Source organism: Pristiophorus japonicus, chromosome 22, assembly GCF_044704955.1.
Source record: "Pristiophorus japonicus isolate sPriJap1 chromosome 22, sPriJap1.hap1, whole genome shotgun sequence".
Taxonomy (NCBI): domain Eukaryota; kingdom Metazoa; phylum Chordata; class Chondrichthyes; family Pristiophoridae; genus Pristiophorus; species Pristiophorus japonicus.
The window spans coordinates 54,400,108-54,420,589 of NC_091998.1; the positions used below are offsets into that span (position 1 = coordinate 54,400,108).

Sequence of the window (20,482 nt, forward strand, 5' to 3'; positions counted from 1 at the left end):
TGATGCCCTCTCTTTGCAGCCGGTCTAGCTCGATCACTACCCTTTCTCTCATCGTGTACGATACTGCTCTCGCCTTGTGATGGATGGGTCGCGCCCCCGGAATTAGGTGGATCTGCACTTTTGTTCCTTGGAACTTCCCGATGCCTGGTTCGAACAGCGAAGGGAACTTGTTTAAGACCTGGGCACTCGAAGTGTCGTCAGCGGACGAGAGCGCTCAGACGTTGTCCCAGTTCCAGCGTATCTTTCCCAGCCAGCTCCTGCCGAGCAGCATGGGACTATCGCCCGGTACCACCCAGAGTGGTAGCTTGTGCACCGCTTCATCGTAGGAGACTTTTACAGTAGCACTGCCGATTACGGGAATCAGTTCCTTTGTGTAAGTTCTCAGTTTTGTGCGAATTGGAGTCAAGACTGGCCTTGAGGCCTTGCTACACCACAATCTTTCGAAAGTCTTTTTGCTCATAATGGACTGGCTCGCGCCCGTGTCCATTGTCACCAGGAGTCCATTTAGTTCAACCTTCAGCATTATCGGGGGACACTTTGTGGTGAATGTGTGCACCCTATATACCTCTGCCTCCTCGGTCTGAGGCTCTGGTTCGTCGTGATCTGTCCTCTGCAACATGGTGGTTTGCAGGATTAACAGAATTTGCAGCTCGCTTGCACATACGTTGGAGATGTCCCATTGTTTCACAGCCCTTGCAAATATACCCTTTGAAGCGGTATGAATGGAAATGATGATCAACCCCGCAGCACCAACAAGGTGTTAATGACCCTGCATTCATCACCCTTGATGGTGGACTCTGAGTCATCTGCGGACGTGCAGCTGCAGGCATGTGGGGCCTGCCCTGTACGTTGCAATTTGAAAACAACATTACTTTGTTCACAGTACTTGTAGCAGCACTCGTGTGCTGAGAGATTTGCTGAGTATTGTCACTGGTGGCAATGAACTCCTGGGCTATCGCTATGGCCTTACTCAGGGTTGGGGTCTCTACAGTCAAAAGTTTGCGAAGTATCATTTCATGGCCGATGCCAAGTACAAAAAAGTCTCTGAGCATGTGCTCCAAATGTCCTTCGAATTCGCAATGTCCTGCAAGGCGTCTTAGCTTGGTGGCATAACTCGCCACTTCTGGCCTTCAGACCTTTTGTAGGTGTAGAACCAGTACCTTGCCATCGGGTTCAAATGCTTCCAGACCAGTGTGCACAAATCATCGTATGATCTCTCTGTGGGTTTCGCTGGAGCAAGCAGATTTTTCATGAGGCCATCATTGGTGCCCCGCAGATGGTGAGGAGAATCGCCCTTCATCTGGCAGCATTCGCTTCTCCTTCCAGCTTGTTGGCCAAGAAGTATTGATCGAGTCACTCCACAAAGGTTTCCCAATCATCTCCCTCCGAGAATTTCTCCAGGATGCCCACTGTTCTCTGCATTGTTGGGTTTGTTTTCTGTATCTCATCGCCAGTTGTTAAGTATGAAGAAAGAGTCTGACTGGATACTGTGAGCTCAAAGTAAAGTGTGACCTTAGTCTTTTATTGCAGGTCTCCAGAGTGCCTCTCCAGCCTGTGAGGCCTGCTTAAGTACCTGTGCTCCCAAAGGATTATGGGATCCCTTGGGACTCCAGAGGATGAGCGCACTGGTGGCTGTACAAAGTACATACAAGTTTACATGTGGTCCTTTATTCCAAACTCCAGAGTGAGGCACAAGCATGGTGTGCAGCCTTTTATATTGGGCCCTGCCACCAGGGGCAGGAAACCCCAGTCTCCACCAGTTGCACCCTCTAGTGGTGCCAGCATGTATATACACAGTGTAAACCTTATTGATAGCACATCAGGAAAACAAGTCTCCATCTTATGCAACCACACAGTGACTACACAGAGAGTACATCCATAGTCTGCATATACAACACACTACATTAGCCAGTAATCACATTTGGCTAATTGGGAATCCAGATTTGGCTAATTACATTTCTGATTTGTGAATCACAAATGAGTAATAGGCACAGTCATTAGGCATGTCATCTCAGTACTCATATTCACATGGCATATGCATGTGAACTTTAACCTTCCTGTGCGTTTATTGGCAAAATAGAAAGACAACAAGTGGAGTGTACGTGTGTATTTTAATCGCTGTGAGTGTTTTATCTTTTGATACCTTTTCGGGGGTTTCCCACTTTCTTGCTCACCAACCTGCAATTCCCCTCCCATTCGACAACAACAACAAGAACTTGTATTTATGTAGCGCCTTTAACATAATGAAATGTCCCAAGGCGCTTCACAGGAGTATTGAGAGATAAAAGTTTGACACCAAGCCGCATAAGTAGAAATTAGCGCATGTGACCAAAAGATTGGTTAAAGAGGTATATTTTAAGAAGTGTCTTGAAGGAGGAAAGAGAGGTAGAGAGAGAACCGGAGAGGTTTAGGCAGGGAATTCCAGGGCTTGGAGCCTAGGCAACAGAGGCACGACCACCAATGGCCGTGCGATTATAATCAGGGATGCTCAAGAGGTCAGAATTAGAGGAGCACGGACATCTCGGGGGAAGGGGTTGTGGGCCTGGAGGAGAGTACAGAGATGGGGAGGGGTGAGGCCATGGAGGGATTTGAAAATAAGGATGAGAATTTTGAATTCGAGACGTTGCTTAACCGGAAGCCAATGTAGCTCAGCGAGCACAGGGGTGATGAGTGAGCCGTGAGGTCGTGCACCTCCCCGACCTGTGTGAGAACACCAACACAGGTCGGGGCTATAAATAGAGCTGAAGCATGCCACTGTAGCTTCCAGCGCAAGCCGCTCCAAGTGTGTGACGGCTTCGAGGTAGGCGACTAGGTGACATCATCAGGATCCAGGTCACCGTTTGGAGTGTAGGCAGGAGCATCGGCTGGACCCTGGTAAAGCAGAGGAGCATGGAAGGTCATGGCGAAAGTGATCAGGGCGGAGGAGTCATGAAGGATCATGGCTGAGATGTGATGGGTGATCATGACGGAGGTTCGGCGAATGTTTGTTGCGGAGGTGAGGCGGGAGATCGTGGTAGAGGTGCAGCGAATGTTTTTGTGGCAGAGGAGCGGTCAGGGATCGTGGTGGAGGTGCGGCGAATGAGGGTGCGGGGCCCAGAAGAGCCAAGGGTCCAGGGGCAGCACGGGCCTGCCCACACTGCGATATGTGCGCGCACTAGGTCCGTGTAGCAGAGCAGGTCTCCAGTCATCCTGGTTCAACCCTTGCCACTGGATAAAGGCCTAGCTCTGTCGAGCCCGTGTGGTGGCTGATGTGCAATGTTCACCACACGTTAAAAAAATCCACGCACAGGCATCTTCCACCCCCTCAATTGGAGTTCAGGCCTGGAACATCAGGTCCTTCATTGAAACATCTGTGAACTTTTGTCATCCTCGTTCGAGGAACCGCCTATGATGATGATGGATGAGCGGGACTTGGTGTGAGTTCAGGCACGGACATTCATTCTAACAAAGGGCGGGGAGAAAGTCACAAGCTCGTGAGCACAGGAGCAGAAAACTCTAGCTCTTATCTAACTTCCGTGGCCACCAACAACAATCATTCAGCAGAGTGGTTCATCATCACATGTACTTTGGAGCAAATCAATCCCCACTAAAGGTGCTAGTGCTGCTTTAGAAGGTGAAACACATTGGTCCCGATATTTAGGGAGACAGGAAGGGAGTGGGGGCATTATTAGTGGGCAGGAAACACAGGGTAGGTGTTTAACGGCATAACCTCATGAGAAATGTTTGACTCCGTTTCCTGCCCAGCAGCTGGCCAGAATGAGAGGCTGGCTGAATGTCGGACAAGAAAGCTCTGCGGCTACGAGGCAGCAACCCGGGACAGTCCCTGCCAATCAAGAAGAACGGGGGCGCAGTGGACGGAGAGATTGCGAGGCAGAGGGAAAACGTGGTGGGATAGAGAGATCAGATCATGGCAGGTTTGCTTGAGATGTCAGTAGGAAGCACTCCTGCTGCTCCTGAACCACAAGCAGTACTGACATAGCCCTTACCTGCTGTAGCCGGCAGGTCCCGCCTCTCTTTAGCTGATGAGTTTCCCGAGCCCTGGGAAACCTGACCCGCAGACGTTAAATTTAAATGGCTGGTAAAATCTGAGGCGCGTAGCCTCATTCACTGATTAAAATCACTGATCCGCCTCAAGAGCAATATACTCAGCTGACCTCGGACCTGCCGTGGTTAAAACTGAAGTCGGTGGGTTTGAGGAGGGCTGGGGTCGCGTTTCACATTTTCACCAATTTACCGCGTCCCCTCCCCTTGACACTGTTCCGCCCATCATGAGGGGCAGTTGGGTGTTAAAATTCCCCCTATGTTACTCCAACAACATAACCTTAAATTGACTGTCTTGCTGGCAAGGGTAAAGAGGGAAGCTTTTGTGGTTTGAAGTTAGAAACACTCAAACTATTCATTTAATTTAAGCCATTCAATTTAAGAAACAAATCCATGAAGAAAGTGTTTGGTGGCGTTAGAATTGATGCAGAGTTTACCAATTACAGTAGTGGTGCTAATGTTGATGTATTGTTCAGGACTTTAGGTATAACTAATTTATAAAACCAACTCAACTTGTGTGATAAATAGAGTGGCTTAGAATTACAGATGGTAAATTAGAGGATGCACACTTAAAGCATTTGTATGACATCCCTTTGCTATTTTACAGGAGGCATTATCCTATTTAAAATAATTGGCATAATATCTATGTTAAAATAATGAACTGAGGAATATTTTACAAATGTTCAATATGCTAATATTGCAAGCAGCAATTTCAAGCTCTATATTACTCTGTTCCCATCAATATCTTCAACGCTTTATGGTTCACTGGCTTTGTTAGAACATTAACGTCTCCATTACCTGGAAATATCCTTTTAATTGTTCCTGTTGTAATCCTTCAATACAGATCATGGGGTCAGATTAAATGTTTGACTCCTCCAGTGAAATGACTGTAAGGGCAGTGTCATTCGAAGCAAACAAAGCAGACTCATTTTTATCTTGAACATTGTTTGAAATTACAGATGGATGCTCTGGATCCATGAAGCTGAATTATGGGAAAAATATGGTGGAAGAGCTATCAGTGCTGCTGAACAATTTAGTAGTGAAATAACAGACTTCATTCATTTTAACACAGTGCATGCACCACTCCCTGGGCAGTCAGCCAGTCTGCTCCCACATGTCTATCAGTGCTGCTTTGTAACAGCTTGCAAAGACTTGTGTACAGAGTTCAGGAATGACTTGCACTTCAGTTCTTTATCACGATGGTTTAGCCGCCAAGCCTCTGCTCAGCACTCATACTTTGGTACAATTCCCATCAAGAGCCTTTCTTCAGAAGCAAAATCCTCCATCTTGGCTCTAAACTGCAATATCTATGTAATTGCTCTCGGGTGGTGAACAATCCTGAAAAAGGTGCATTTATTGCCCATCCCTCGTTGCCCTGAGAAGGTGTTAGTGGGCCTTCTTCTTGAACCGCTGCAATTCTTGTGGCGATGGTGCTGCCACAATAGTGTAAGTTAGGGAATTTCAAGACTTTTAAGGATAGTGTTAAATCCAAGGAAGAGGCATATAAATTGGCTAGAAAAAGCAGCAAACCTGAGGACTGGGAGAAATTTAGAATTCAGCAGAGGAGGACAAAGGGTTTAATTAGGAGGGGGAAAATAGAGTTTGTGAGGAAGCTTGCCAGGAACATAAAAACTGACTGCAAAAGTTTCTATAGATATGTGAAAAGAAAAAGATTAGTGAAGACAAATTTAGGTCCCTTGCAGTCAGATTCAGGTGAATTTATAATGGGGAACAAAGAAATGGCAGACCAGTTGAACAAATACTTTGGTTCTGTTTTCACGAAGGAAGACACAAATAACCTTCCGGAAGTACTAGGGGACCGAGGGTCTAGTGAGAAGGAGGAATGGAAGGAAATCCTTATTAGGCGGGAAATTGTGTTGGAGAAATTGATGTAATTGAAGGCCGATAAATCCCGGGAGCCTGATAGTCTGCATCCCAGAGTACTTAAGGAAGTGGCCCTAGAAATAGTGGATGCATTGGTGATCATTCTCCAACAGTCTATCGACTCTGGATCAGTTCCTATGGACTGGAGGGTAACTAATGTAACACCACTTTTTAAGAAAGGAGGGAGAGAGAAAACGGGTAATTATAGACCGATTAGCCTGACATCAGTAGTGGGGAAAATGTTGTAATCAATTATTAAAGATGAAATAACAGCGCATTTGGAAAGCAGTGACAGGATCGGTCCAAGTCAACATGGATTTATGAAAGGGAAATCATGTTTGACAAATCTTCTGTAATTTTTTGAGGATGTAACTAGTAGAGTGGACAAGGGAGAACCAGTGGATGTGGTGTATTTGGACTTTCAAAAGGCTTTTGACAAGGTCCCACACAAGAGATTGGTGTGCAAAATTAAGGCACATGGTATTGGGGGTAATGTATTGACATGGGAACTGATTGGCAGACAGGAAGCAGAGATTCGGGATAAACGGGTCCTTTTCAGAATGGCAGGCAGTGACTAGTGACTAGTGGGGTGCCGCAGGGCTCAGTGCTGGGACCCCAGCTATTTACAATATATATTAATGATTTAGATAAAGGAATTGAGTGTAATATCTCCAGGTTTGCAGATGACACGAAACTGGGTGGCGGTGTGAGCTGTGAGGAGGATGCTAAGAGGCTGCAGGGTGACTTGGACAGGTTCGGTGAGTGGGCAAATGCATGGTAGATGCAGTATAATGTGGATAAATGTGAGGTTATCCACTTTAGGGGCAAAAACACAAAGGCACAATATTATCTGAATGGCGGCAGATTAGGAAAAGGGTGGTGCAACAAGACCTGTATGTCATGGTACATCAGTCATTGAAAGTTGGCATGCAGGTACAGCAGGCGGTGAAGAAGGCAAATGGTATGTTGGCCTTCATAACTAGGGGTTTTGAGTATAAGAGCAGGGAAGTCTTACTGCAGTTGTACAGGGCCTTGGTGAGGCCTCACCTGGAATATTGTGTTCAGTTTTGGTTTCTTAATCTGAGGAAGGACATTCTTGCTATTGAGGGAGTGCAGCAAAGGTTCACCAGACTGATTCCTGGGATGGCTGGACTGACATATGAGGAGAGACTGGATCGACTGGGCCTTTATTCACTGGAGTTTAGAAGGATGAGAGGGGACCTCATAGAAACATATAAAATTCTGACGGGACTGGACAGGTTAGATGCAGGAAGAATGTTCCCGATGTTGGGGAAGTCCAGAACCAGGGGACACAACCTAAGGATAAGGGGTAAGCCATTTAGGACTGAGATGAGGAAAGACTTCTTCACTCAGAGAGTTGTGAACCTGTGGAATTTCTTACCGCAGAGAGTTGTTGATGTCAGTTCGTTGGATATATTCAAGAGGGAGTTAGATGTGGCCCTTACAGCTAACGGGATCAAGGGGTATGGAGAGAAAGCAGGAAAGGGGTACTGAGGTGAATGATCAGCCATGATCTTATTGAATGGTGGTGCAGGCTCGAAGGGCCGAATGGCCTACTCCTGCACCTATTTTCTATGTTTCAATGTTTCTATGTTTCTATGTTTGACCAGCAACAATGAAGAAAAGGCAGTTCATGTTTAGATTAGGGCGGTGAATGACTTGAAGAGCAACTTGGAGGTGCTGCTGTTCCCATGTCATTGTCTTTCTCAGTAGTAGAGGTCAAGGGGCTGGAAGGTGATGTTAAGTAAGCTTGTTTGAGTTGCTTCAGTGTATCCTGTAGCCAGTAGATACTGTAGCCACAGTGCACTGGTAGTAGAAGGGGTGGATAGCTGGCTTGCTGATCAAGTAGCTTGTTCTGTCCTGGAGGATATCAAGTGTAGTTGTGACTGCACCCATCAAAACGAGTGGTGAATCTTCCATCACATCTCTGACTTGAGCCTCATCGATGGTGAAAAGGCTCTAAGGGATCCAGAATGAGCCACTTGTCCATTCTGCCCAGTGGTCTGGTCTAAATATGTGGTACTTCACTGTAGGTAATACCTGTGCATCTACAAGAAAGAAGATTAAATCAAAGCGGTTTAGAACAGAGGGCAGGAGAAACTTCACACTGAGTTGTGAAGGTGTGGAATTCACTTCCAGGGTTAGTGGTTTCGGCTGAAACTAACATCATTCAAGATTAGATAGGTGGATGAAGGAAAGTGGGTTGAATGGATACTGGAATAGGGTGGGAAAATGTGAATAGAACTGTTTGCTCGGATGGAGGGTAAATGCCGACAAGGATTGGTTTGCCGAATGGTCTTTTTCTGTGTTGTAACTTCTATGTATTCCTACAGTAAACAAATATACATGCAATTCTAAAATTAACACCTGGTATTATTCCAAAAAATAAAATTTAGTCTTGCCAGAAATTTCTATTGTGCTCCTGAGTTAATGTATTAATGTGAAGGCCAACAACACTGTTTGCAATTTTATTTCACAATAAAACGTGTTTTAAATAGCAACCGAAGGGACATAGTTTAGGTGCAGTAGGTGGTTACTACCCTTCTATCACATAAGACTGGTTTGAATCCAAACTGATTATCTGAAGTAATTCTCCTATTGAACTCTGTTGACATCAGCCAAGTCATTTCATTTGGGGCTTTTATAGATTTCAAAGAAAAGAGACTTTTATTCCATCCTATTTTAGCATTGTGTTCTGGTCCTAAATGTGAATGCACAATATTCTCACACACTGCATCCTTCAAATATGGTTTTGTATTGTTTTTATGTACAATGACTATGATTATAATGTCAGCACCTCACTATTCAAAAGTTCCGCACCACTTGACACTAACTTTTATGCAGATTACCTCAGAAAGCCAAAGTGAATGTAATACACATTTGAGGTGCTTGATAAATCTATCTAATTTTAAAAAAAAGTTGTGTGATTGCTTTCTCAGTGAAGGACCCCTTAATGTGAAAATGTTGGTATTTATGACTTTAATTTTGTTTCATTGCGTTACAGTGTACAGGCCACCCACCCCACCATCTGGCACAGGGTACCACCGATACCAGTTTTTCCTTTATGAGCAACCAGACAATACAGTCCTCTCACTGACTAAAAAGGAAGCAAAATCCTTCGGTAAGGCTATGAAAAATTAAGCATGGGCAACATTTTCTTTTCTCAATTGTTTGGCTTTAACGGTGACTTTTTTTCTTTTAATATCTTCTTCACCGATTCAAAATATTGTAAGCTCTTTACAAATCTCCAAAACATTACAGAGATACACACCCAAGTGTATTTTACTATTCTGAGGGCCTTCATGAAATAGTGGGACATCTTAGCTGCAATATTAACTCCAATTGCAAAGCTGACACTGAACCCTTATGGCGCTTTTACATTGCATCGATGCCGCCAACAGCAGCCCAAACCTTTGTGGCAGTGTGTAATTATAAATGAGGCAGTGCTGTTGTCTCCGGAGGACCTTAGAGCAACACCACAGGATGGAATTGCGCCTAACCTGTACAAAGAGGAGAGAAATTAAATATGTTTTTGTTCAGCAGACCAAGCCAGTGTCCTGCATTCTAGTCACCTTATGGGTAGGTTGAGTACCTATGAAAATAATCCTGCTTCAGTTAGTTGTAGTTTGTCTCCATTAACATGTTTAATTTGTGTACTGCATTGGTCCTGGAATGAATATTAAATGCAGTTTTCTCATTGAGACAAAGAGAAATGTTCCGTTGCTGATAACTTTATCAATAATATCCTGACGTGCTAGGTAGTATCTAGATGACTTATTGTGTTTGTCCAAACATGACTAAGATAACCTAACTGTTTTACACAGTAATTTCTCCCACTTTTAATTTAGCATACCTGACACCCACACGAGCCCACACGAAAGACCAAAGTGGCTCCATTTAAAGTTCAGCTTGACTAAGGATATCTTGGTGCATCTGTTTTTTTTAATTAAAAAAATGTAGAAGTAAAATAGTTGTTATTTATAGAGTTTTATATTATTTCATTAGGTGTTGGGGAGTAATTTTGTAAGGGTTAGGCCTCCAAATTATATAATAAATAAGCAGTAATTATTTGAATTGCTATAAAGCTAGCATAGTACTGTATTAAATCACTGTAATAATGGGGTGGGTGAATTCAATGTATGGTTGGGTAGAAGGTTTACAAATTTAGCTCATGTATGTATCACCTTTTATCGTATACTGAAAAGGTTAGTAAGAATAGATTAGACTTCAAGCTAGGATTTCAAATTTCAAGCTAGAGTTTTCCACCAAACTCACATGTCTTAAACAACTTAGGCTGCATTTACACTACAACCTTAGTGCCTGGACAAAGGAATAGAAGGATATGTTGATAGGGTGAGACGAAGTAAGGTGGGAGGTCGCTTATGTGGAGCATAAACACTGGCATGGACCAATTGGGCCAAATGACCTGTTTCTGTACTGTAAAATTCTATGTCATTCTACTTATCGTGTCAACCTGACTCCAGAGTGAAGCAAAGACTACTTCCTCCAGGGAGCTTCACTCCTGGGTAAGGCTGGGCCCTGAATCAAGATTTATACTACAACTCTAACAGTGTGAAGTAGGTGAACCTACTTTACACTAAAGCAGTCACTGCTGTGCTTACCCAAAGCAAAGCCTCCTACATATACAGTGCACTCTACTTAGACTTCAGTGTCAATTACTACAAATGAGATGTATAAAGGTGCATGAATAGTAAAAAAATCCTTTCACTGCCGAGAGACAGGATAATTCACACCAGTTTCTGACTGTTGCTGAATTAGCCTCCCCATAACCAAGGAGCAAGTCTGGGAGCAGGCCTCCTTGGCTCGGGAACAGTGCACATGAGGACAATCAATGTTTTCTGATGGAACTTCTAACTTGATCTTTATTGAATAATTTCTTGTACACACATGGAACAGTTTTCGGCCAGAAGAATTTGCTTTGCATCGAACATCAAATGTGAACACTGCAGTGGGTGGGAGGAGCTTTTAGTTTGTAGCATTAAAACTGTCTTGGAGGGCACTGGTAATTACTCAGCTTTTACTCGCAATTGACATCAGAAAAAATATATTTAAAAGCTAAAGGTTCTACCAGATTGTCCTAGACATCTCAGAACATCCCTCAGGATTACCTACAGAATAAAACAGGAAACAATATATTTTCCCCATTCACCTATGACCTTCAATGCAATAGGTTGATTAATGCTGCTGTAAAAGATTTGACAAATATTAATTTGCATGTTTAAAAAGTGTGACTGTCAGGTCATTTTATTGAAAAGAATCTCCTTCACATCACTGCATATGTGTCACAAAACAATTTACGGTTCTAATTTTATTTACTTTGTGAAGAAGGTGGAAGATCCCCGTCTCTGTTACACTTTTCGTGTCTTCTCATGCACCTAGGATTGCAGAAAAATTAGAGAGGAGCAAAACCGCAGTATATCGAGGTTGATTTTGCAAGTACAGCAAAATGGGGCTGCACTCATAGATGGATTTGGGCCTACCTGCGCTAACCGCCTTAGTTTCGCAAACCCCCGAGACCAGTGATCCCTCCCTGAGTCCATCTCTTACCTGTGGGCTGCTGCGGTGATAGCAACATCCTGATCTTTGCCCATCCCTCCAACAGCACTGTTTTCATTCCAGTGAGATCTGGGGCTCCTCAGCTATCTCCATTCATATGCAGAGTATTTACCTTGCATGGGGTAGGTGGTGGTGGCAGGGCGGGCGGGGTGGGGGAAGGTAGCATCTAGTCCATAAACCTATAAATGTGCTCCAGAGGACAACAGTATGGTGCCGCTCAGCGTTAAAACGTCAGCACTTTGAGTCTCAGAATTGGGAAACATCAATTTCCTAATTCATCTTCTTTCCCAATTTGACCTGTATTGAGTGGCAAGTGCCAAGTAGAGGAGGAGGAATTGGAGGAGAGAGTTATACCCAGGCAGGGCCTGTTGTCCACTGATGGCCAGATACAGATGGCATTGATGGCTATCTGGGAGCAGGTGGAGAGACCATTCTATCAGTTGCCGAGGTGTCAAGACCAGGTCAACAGGAAAATAAAGGACACGTCGAAAAAACTACAAAAAAATTATATAATATAATTAAAACAACAAATAAAAATTAAAAGGGCACAATGGAAACGAGAGTTCCTGTAAATGAGAATTGTAGCGGGTGACTTATTAGCTCCAATGGTGCTTCGTTTTTAAAAGTAAAATATTAATTCCTGTCATTTTAATAGCTATATAGCCCCAAAAATGTGTAACTAGAAGTATCATCATAATGGCTCTGATATCAATCAGCAGTTACTCAAGTTTCTGAGCCGAGGGAAAATAATATATAATAATACGTATTTTTAAAAAGCAATGGTGTGAATTCTGCTTAGTGCTTCCTCGTGAAATCCAGTTTTTTGTTTGCACTTATGGGACTGACTATAACTCATTCACAACTTCTTTGATCTGAGTTATGAACACAGCCTTTCTCTTGGTAATTAGATTTTAAAAATTCATGAGAAGGCATTCAGTTCCTTTACACAAATCCTCTATAAAAGTTTTTTTATCATTTCTTGTTTAGATTTTGATTAAGTCAATTATTAACACATCCTCCAACCTCAGAGGTTATCTCTCAGTCACCACTTTAAAAAAAATTAAGCCATTTACCAAAAAAAAAATTGGACTTCCTTTGGTGTTTTTGCATCTGCTCATGTTTCTTTGTGATGTGTTTTCAACATTCGGTATTGGTGACATGAATGGGGAAGACTGGTTTGAAGGATTTACTGCGCTGACTGTATGAGAAAGGTGAATTAGCAAGAGAAATTTGCTGAAATATTCTGGATTAATTAAAGGAGAGGGGTAAGAGGTGCTTCCAGTGTAAGGCAGTTTCTCCATAAAATCATCTCACAAAAGATTGTTTCATATATCTCCTTCCTTGGAGAATATACTTGCATTTCTATAGCTTCAAATACAGCTTGCAGAGACATGCCGTGCCATATCTCCTGACAGATTAAGATCTACTTGATGTCACGCGTTATCTGTTAGGTCCTCTGCGGCTGGCAGCTGTTGAGAAGTGCTGAGATCCTCATGGTTCTTGCTTCTGAATGTTAATACTGGCACTGAAATGCACAACAAAGGCTCAATACTGATTGGAGCAATCTCTTAAATTGATATAGGAACAGGAGTCGACCATTCAGCCACTCAAGCCTGTTCTGCCATTCAATTAGATATTGGCTGATCTGTACATCAACTTCATTTAACCGTCTTTGCTCCATTTCCCTTGATACCCTTACCTAACAAAAATCTGTTGATCTTAGTTGACATGACCCTCATCCATTTTGTGGAGACATTTCTAGATTTCCACTACCCTTTGTGTGAATAAGGGCTTCTTGACATCACCCCCGAATGGCCTAATTCCAATTTTAAGGTTATGCCCCCTTGTTCTGGACTCCCCCACCAGAGGAAATAGTCTCTCTATTTTCCCTATGAAGTTCTTTAATCATTTTAAATGCCTCAATTAGATTATCCTTTATTCTTACTGAAGGGCATAAAAGAGAATATGCAATCTTTCCTCATAATTTAACTCTTTTAGCCCCAGTATAATTCTGGTGAATCTGCATTACACCCTCTCCAAGGCCAATATATCCTTCTGGAGGTGCGGTGCCCAGAACTAAATGCAGTTCCCGTGGTACAGTCGCATAGTGGTTATGTTGTTGGACTAGTAATCTAGAGGCCTGGACTAATGATCTGGAGACAAGAGTTCAGAACCCACCATGGCAGCTCAGGATTTTAAATTCAACTAATTTTTTTAAAATCTGGAATAAAAAGCAAGTATCAGTAATGGTGAACACAAAACTACCGGATTGTCATAAAAACCCATGAATGTCCTTGATGGAAGGAAATCTGCTTTCTTTACCCAGTCTGGCCTATATGTGACTCCAGAACCACACCAATATGGTTGATTCTTAACTGCCCTCTGAAATGGCGGTTCACCATCACCTTCTCCAGGGCAATTAGGGATGGGCAATAAATGCTGGCCTTGCCAGCGATGCGCACAGCATGTGAGTGAATTTTTTTTAAAGTACTTCAGATGGGGGCTAACTGGAGCCTTATACAACTGTAGCGTAAGGCCCATGCTCTTGTATGCCTCGGAGAAGGTATTGATGATGGCTTGGAGTTCGGCCTCCGAGTGTGCGCAAACGCAAACATCGTCTGCGTACTGTTGTTCAATGACCGAGGATGGGACGACTTTGAATCTTTCCTGGAGGTGGCGGAGGTTGAACAGATTCCCATTTGTTCTATAATTTAGCTCCACTCCAGCGGGGAGCTTGCTGAGGGTGAGATGAAGCATTGCAGCAAGGAAGATCGAGCAGAGCATTGGTGCGATTACGCAGCCTTGCTTGACCCCGGTCCGGATGTGGATTGGGTCTGTGGCGGATCCATTGGTCAGGATCATTATACTAAACATCCGTAAGATAAAGGTCCTCTACCAATCTGACCCCGCCACACAGCACTGACCCCCAGTTATCAAAATCCATGACGAGGCCTTGGGAACGTGGACCATTTTCCATACCTCGGGAGCCTACTGTCAGCAAGGCAGACATCAATGACGAGGTCCAACATCACCTTCAGTGTGCCAGCGCAGCCTTCAGTCGCCTGAGGAAGAGACCATTTGAAGACCAGGACCTAAAATCTGGCACCAAGCTTATGGTCTACGGGGCAGTACTGATACCCGCCCTCCTATATGGCTCAGAGACGTGGACAATATACAGCAGACACCTCAAAACGCTGGAAAAGGACCACCAGTGCTGCCTCCGCAAGATCCTGCAAATCCATTGACAGCATAGACGCATCAACGTCAGTGTTCTCGTTCAGGCCAACAAACCCAGCATCGAAGCATTGACCACGCTCCATCAGCTCCGTTGGGCGGGCCACATCGTCCACATGCCCGACACGAGACTCCCAAAGCAAGCGCTCTACTTGGAGCTTCGACACGGCTAGCGAGCCCCAGGTGGACAGAGGAAATGCTTCAAGGACACCCTCAAAGCTTCCCTGATAAAGTGCAACATCCCCACCGACACCTGGGAATCCCTGGTACAAGACCTGCCAAAGTAAAAGAACAGCATCCGCGACGGCGCTGAGCACCTCGAGTCTCATCGCCGAGAGCATGCAGAAACCAAGCGCAGGCACCAACCCTTTCCTTCAACCACTGTCTGCTCCACCTGTAACAGAGACTGTAGGTCCCGTATTGTACTCTTCAGTCACCTGAGAACTCATTTTTAGAATAGAAGCAAGTCATCCTCGACTCCGATGGACTGCCTATGATGATGATACAATTGTAGCATAACTTCCATCCCTTTGTATTCCAACCCCCCTCACACTGTCCCATACTAACTCTTAGTGAGGCACATGCCCCCAGTCATGTCCTCAGTAGTTATTTTACCAAAAATATTCAAGGTAGCAGAAACAAAAAAAAGGGTCATATTTCATCTCAATGCTTGGGTTTACTGTTGCTGACACTCCCCCTTCAAATATGAAAATGGCAAATCTAAATCACTGAAACATTCTACTTTTGTGCGACCTGTTGAAAAATTTGTGCACGTGAAAATTATTTCACAGATTGTACAATACTAAGGAGACTGCTACACAAATTAAAACCAGGGTTAATGATATCCAAGGACTCGGGCATTTTGCTCAAACCTATCTGCCATTTTTTGCTGAGAGTAAGAAATAAGAGCCGCTGAAACCACGGCAACCACTCAGGTTAAAATAAAGGCCCAGTTTTTAAAAAGTACAATTATTTTCCCAACAATAGTTGAAAAATCTTAATTACAGTTCATTAATTAGTTACTTTCCTTACTTTCTACTGTCTTTTTCCATATGTATGTCGGCTTCTCTTACCGTTTTCAGAATGTCAGGATCAAGGTGCTCAACTTCCTTCCTGCTCTGAACAACGTCAAAGGCTCCAACATTAGTGGGAAATACGAGTGCCCAGTGATCTAAGTTTTTCCAGTGACCAATGACTATTTTTAAGTATCTCGAGTATTTATGTTCTTGTTGCAACTTGGTATCCCCCTCTGTTTGCCTTGGATTCTCAATCTGCTCAAGAGAGATCATGTGCAATGTTGAGAAACCATGTACAGTACAGGATGAAGCACAGAAATGCATTGAGGGCGACAGTTCCTGTTAGACCCTTTTAAGTTCGCAATGGTAGAAGCAATGACAGATTAAAAGAGAACTGTGTTTGTAATTGGAGGGTTTGCAACCATATAGGTCAGTGACAAAGTTAAAATTTCTCTTGTCTTTAATTTAATGTACTTTGAGATAGCTGAAAAAAGTTAATATTAAAGATTAACTATGGCTGGGAATTTCCTCAGAGCTTCACTTTGTTTCACGCTGTTACTTTGTGAAGTACAGTGGAGACTATGTTTACATGCATAGCCATGGTTTCTGCTGCTGTTCCGACAAAGTTACGGCAATTCCGAGGAGAATCCCAGCCTATGTCCCAGGGATATCGTTATGAGGATGTCCATTATTCTGTAATAAGGTTACTCTGTGAATGGCTGATCCATATGCCTGGCTACATTGTAAGTATCCTTCATCGGGATTAGATTGATTAAGAATACTTTGCATGAAATATTCATCTGAACTTTCTATCAATTGGATTCATCCTGGACTTATATGTGATTTCTCTTTACTGTTATGGGTTAACATAGTATATTGGAGATGTGGAAAAGTCCTATGAATGAAATTCAACTGTTACGACGAATTTATCATATTGTTACCTAAGGTGTGAAGACTGCTAACGCTTTATTTGCTTGACTTCTTCGGGGGAATAAAGGTGCTTTGTTGTCAAAGGAGATCAGATGGATAAATGTCCCCAGGCTGACAGTTAGCTTTTAGACCTGTGCAGCTAAATGAATCTGAAACGAGGGAATGGGATACGCAGCTTCATAGGATAGGCTAGATGGGCCACTCGGTCTTTTCCTGTCTGTCATATCCATGTTTGTATGTTCAGCACTTAGGGTATTTACCAAAGGAGCTGTGGAAACACTGGACTCTTGCAGTCACTTCCATTATGTGAACTGTTAATTATGAAATGTATCGTTTAGTAATTTGGCTAAGTTTCTGCTTCTGTGAGCCATTTTATTGTAAATACATCTGGTCAGTGACGTAGTATTGTGAATATTTTTTGCCTTCCAGAATGGCAGGCAATGTACCAGGAAACCTGTTGCCGGGTTTTTGCCTACTGAGGCGGGCTAAGGATGGAAGACTGAGACCCCGCTCCCAGTTTCATCGCGCTCTGTTGAAATGATTTTGCCCTGACTGGGCTTGTTAAGCCCGCCCTGCGAGATTCCTGGCCAATTAAAAGGAAGCGGGTCTGATGACGTCATTTGATGATGCGTCGTCAGCTGGTTTCTTTAAAGGGAACATGCCCACATTCATTTTGACAGTTGTGCTGTCCGTGATCTGCAGCATTGAGATGCTGCAAACACTGACAAGCACTGCACTAAGACGCACAGCTGAACCCAGGCTTTCCCATGACTCCCTCCAGAAAACCAGGAGGAAGAGACCTCCCCAGGACACCAACGCAGCCTGGTTGCACATTGTACAGGAGGGCACAAGCAGGGATGTCATCCGGAGGACCAGGTTACAGTGGCGCAAACTTTTCAATGATCTCAGTAGATCATGAAATGTTGCTGCAAAGCCACACTCAACCTTATCCTGCTGTGCCACTCATCACATCCCCATCACTCTGCTTCCCGATCCTACTCCTGCACATCCTTACTCACACCAATTTACCTTGCACCTCCACCATCCCTCTTGCTCTATCTACATTATCATATCCCCATCTCACTAACCTCCCCTCACACTCACCCTCATCCTTCTGCAGTCGTACCAACTAACAACACACAAGGGTAGGCACTTGGGTCTTTTAGCCAATATTCATGTCAAGTTTCTGTTAATGTGTTGTCAAACATTGAAATCGTTATTTTCAATACTTTGCCTTCTTGGACAAATTTGTATGCTCCTTTGGAAGTGGCTTAGTGAGTTGTAGTGAATGGTGAGACATAACGGTACCCCCATAATGGTAATGAGTGTGAAAGGAATGGCTTGGGCATTGTGGGGATGCTTTATGGTGTTGGTGTAGGGTGATGCCCACCTGGCGCATCATGTGTCAGTCAGGGTGTACAGCATCAAGTGAAGTCAATTTGGTCCTGGTGAGGCCATTCCTAGCCTCCCGAGCAGCAAGGTGGTCAGGTGCTCTTGCCCTGTGATCAGCTGGTTGTGGAAATGGTTGGTGTTTTGGTGTTACTGGTATGCCTGGGGTTTTGGTGTTGGGGCTGATCGTGGTGGGATTTTGAGGTACTAGATGAGATTTTTTTTCAAGGGCCCTGATGCTGATGGAACAGATGACAGCTGAAGGTGAAATGACACAAGCAGTCTGTCAGCAGTGTGATAGGTTGTTTCAAGGAAGTGACAGCGGATAGAAAGTTTACTCCAAACATTTCCAAATTGCATAAAGTGAACAGCTGTAAAATGGTAACTTTTATACCATTTTTGCAGCTGTTACCTATTCAAAGCAAGGGTGAGTCACTGAAAACCCGAAGTACTTACCTGACGTGAGCCCCGAGAGACTGGAACCTCATGAAAAAGTTGGAAAAATGTATAGTAGCTCATAAAACACTGCTTTAAATACCTTTACACACCCTCTTAAGTATTTGAATTGGCTCGCCCGCCTCTTAATGCCGGGTCCGCGGAGTGCAGGAAGAGCCGGCACTTGGAAAACTTACAAAGAGGTGGATTCAGAACGGGATACTGCCCCGAGTGTGGCGGCCCCGACCTGCGAGAGACCATCAGTGGCATAAAAGGAGCAGCGAGTGGCGGCCATGGGCTGCAAGGTACAGCGCAAGCTGGTGCAGGAGGGCGACGGCAGCGAAAAGGGACGTCATCAAGGTCCAGATCGGTGATTAGAGCGTGGGCAGGTACAGCAGGAGCAACGAGGTCATGGCGAACGAGCGGCGAGAGATTGTAGAGGGACGTGATTGGGGCCCAGGAGAGGCGTGAGTTCAGGGCCAGAAGAGCCGTGGGCCCAGTGGCAGCACGAGTCAGCCCACACTGCGATATGTGTGCGTATTAAGTCTGTGCAGCAGAGCAGGTCTCCAGTCGACTTGGTTAATCCTTGCCACTGGATCAAGACCAAGCTCTGTCAAGCCCGTGTGGTGTCTGGTGTGCAACGGCCACCACACATTAAAAAAACCCATGCACAGGCATCTTCCAACCTACAGTATGTAGTTCAGGACCTGGAATATTAGGTCCTTCATTGAAACACCTGTGAACTCATCCATTTTTGGCGTGGAAGCAAGTCATCCTCATTTCGAGGGACTGCCTATGATGATGACTGCACTGCTGTAAATTTTTTAGATTTTGACAGTGCACCCGCCTCCGAACCCACCCCCACCCCCTGCCCACCCCCACTCCCGCCCCCTCTGAGCACCGGCAAAATCCAGCTCTGTGTGTTTTTCACAAGTAACATAGTGAGATTGGGATAACTTGTTAGACCTGGGCGAGGTGAACTCAGTATGACAGAGAGTAACAGATTCAGGTTTGAGTTCATTCGAAAAGTGCTTAAGAAAACCATCATCGAGGCCTTTCCAAAAGGAAAAGGTGTTGGAAGGAGCGCAGACAAGAACAGGATCATTTAAAAGATGAATCAGCCTGAAATATGACAGCAAATCAGGAAATGACAGGTGTAAAATTACACTCGTGGAAACTGTAGACAATGATTTTGGCTGAGGAATATTTACAATGTATGGGTAATGTTATAAATTCAGGAATTCATCGATGGAAAATCATCAGAGCAATGTGCACAAATTCCAAATATGCACTCCCAGCAGGCAAAACTCTGAAATTGGAGCACAAACTTGCAAAGTTACCAGTACTGTATATGGAGGTCATCGATGTGTGTTTTGAATAAAGGACAGCTACGTCAGCTGGGATATACTCTCGAATCCTCAGGGAGACAAGAGATGAAATAGATGAATCTCCAGTGTGACTGCTATAATACAACAGTACTGCAGAATCTTGTTTTTGTTTTTTGAGCTGTGTTTGTGAGAAAATTCACACAATGGGCCCAAATTTCCCTATGAGTTGCACCGTTTTTTCTGGTTTATCTTTCTAGTTGCAAATATGGCCATTTAATTTGTGCCAGTGTAAGTGAGTTAGTTAGGTTTTTTGTTAAGTCACTTTTTTTTTTCAAAAGGGGACGTTCCTAGCCACTTACACCATTTATGCCAATTTGGCCAGAAAAAAGTTGTACTAAACTAACTTAAGAAAACCATCATCGAGGCCTTTCCAAAAGGAAAAGGTGTTGGAAGGAGCGCAGACAAGAACAGGATCATTTAAAAGATGAATCAGCCTGAAATATGACAGCAAATCAGGAAATGACAGGTGTAAAATTACACTCGTGGAAACTGTAGACAATGATTTTGGCTGAGGAATATTTACAATATATGGGTAATGTTATAAATTCAGGAATTCATCGATGGAAA

At 44.0% G+C, this 20,482-nt stretch overlaps 1 protein-coding gene across 2 annotated transcripts in view; it reads left to right on the top strand.

Annotated features, from left to right (window-relative positions):
- The window catches only part of LOC139234770 (phosphatidylethanolamine-binding protein 4), a 539,832-nt gene that overhangs the window by 426,340 nt on the left and 93,010 nt on the right, over window positions 1–20,482 (top strand). For both annotated transcript variants that reach the window (XR_011588342.1, XM_070865462.1), the window contains exon 6: window positions 8,951–9,067. Coding sequence is in view for 1 of the 2 variants with exons in the window: in XM_070865462.1 (XP_070721563.1) it covers window positions 8,951–9,067 (117 nt within the window). In the remaining variant the exon portion in view is untranslated. The remainder of the gene's footprint in view (window positions 1–8,950; window positions 9,068–20,482) is intronic.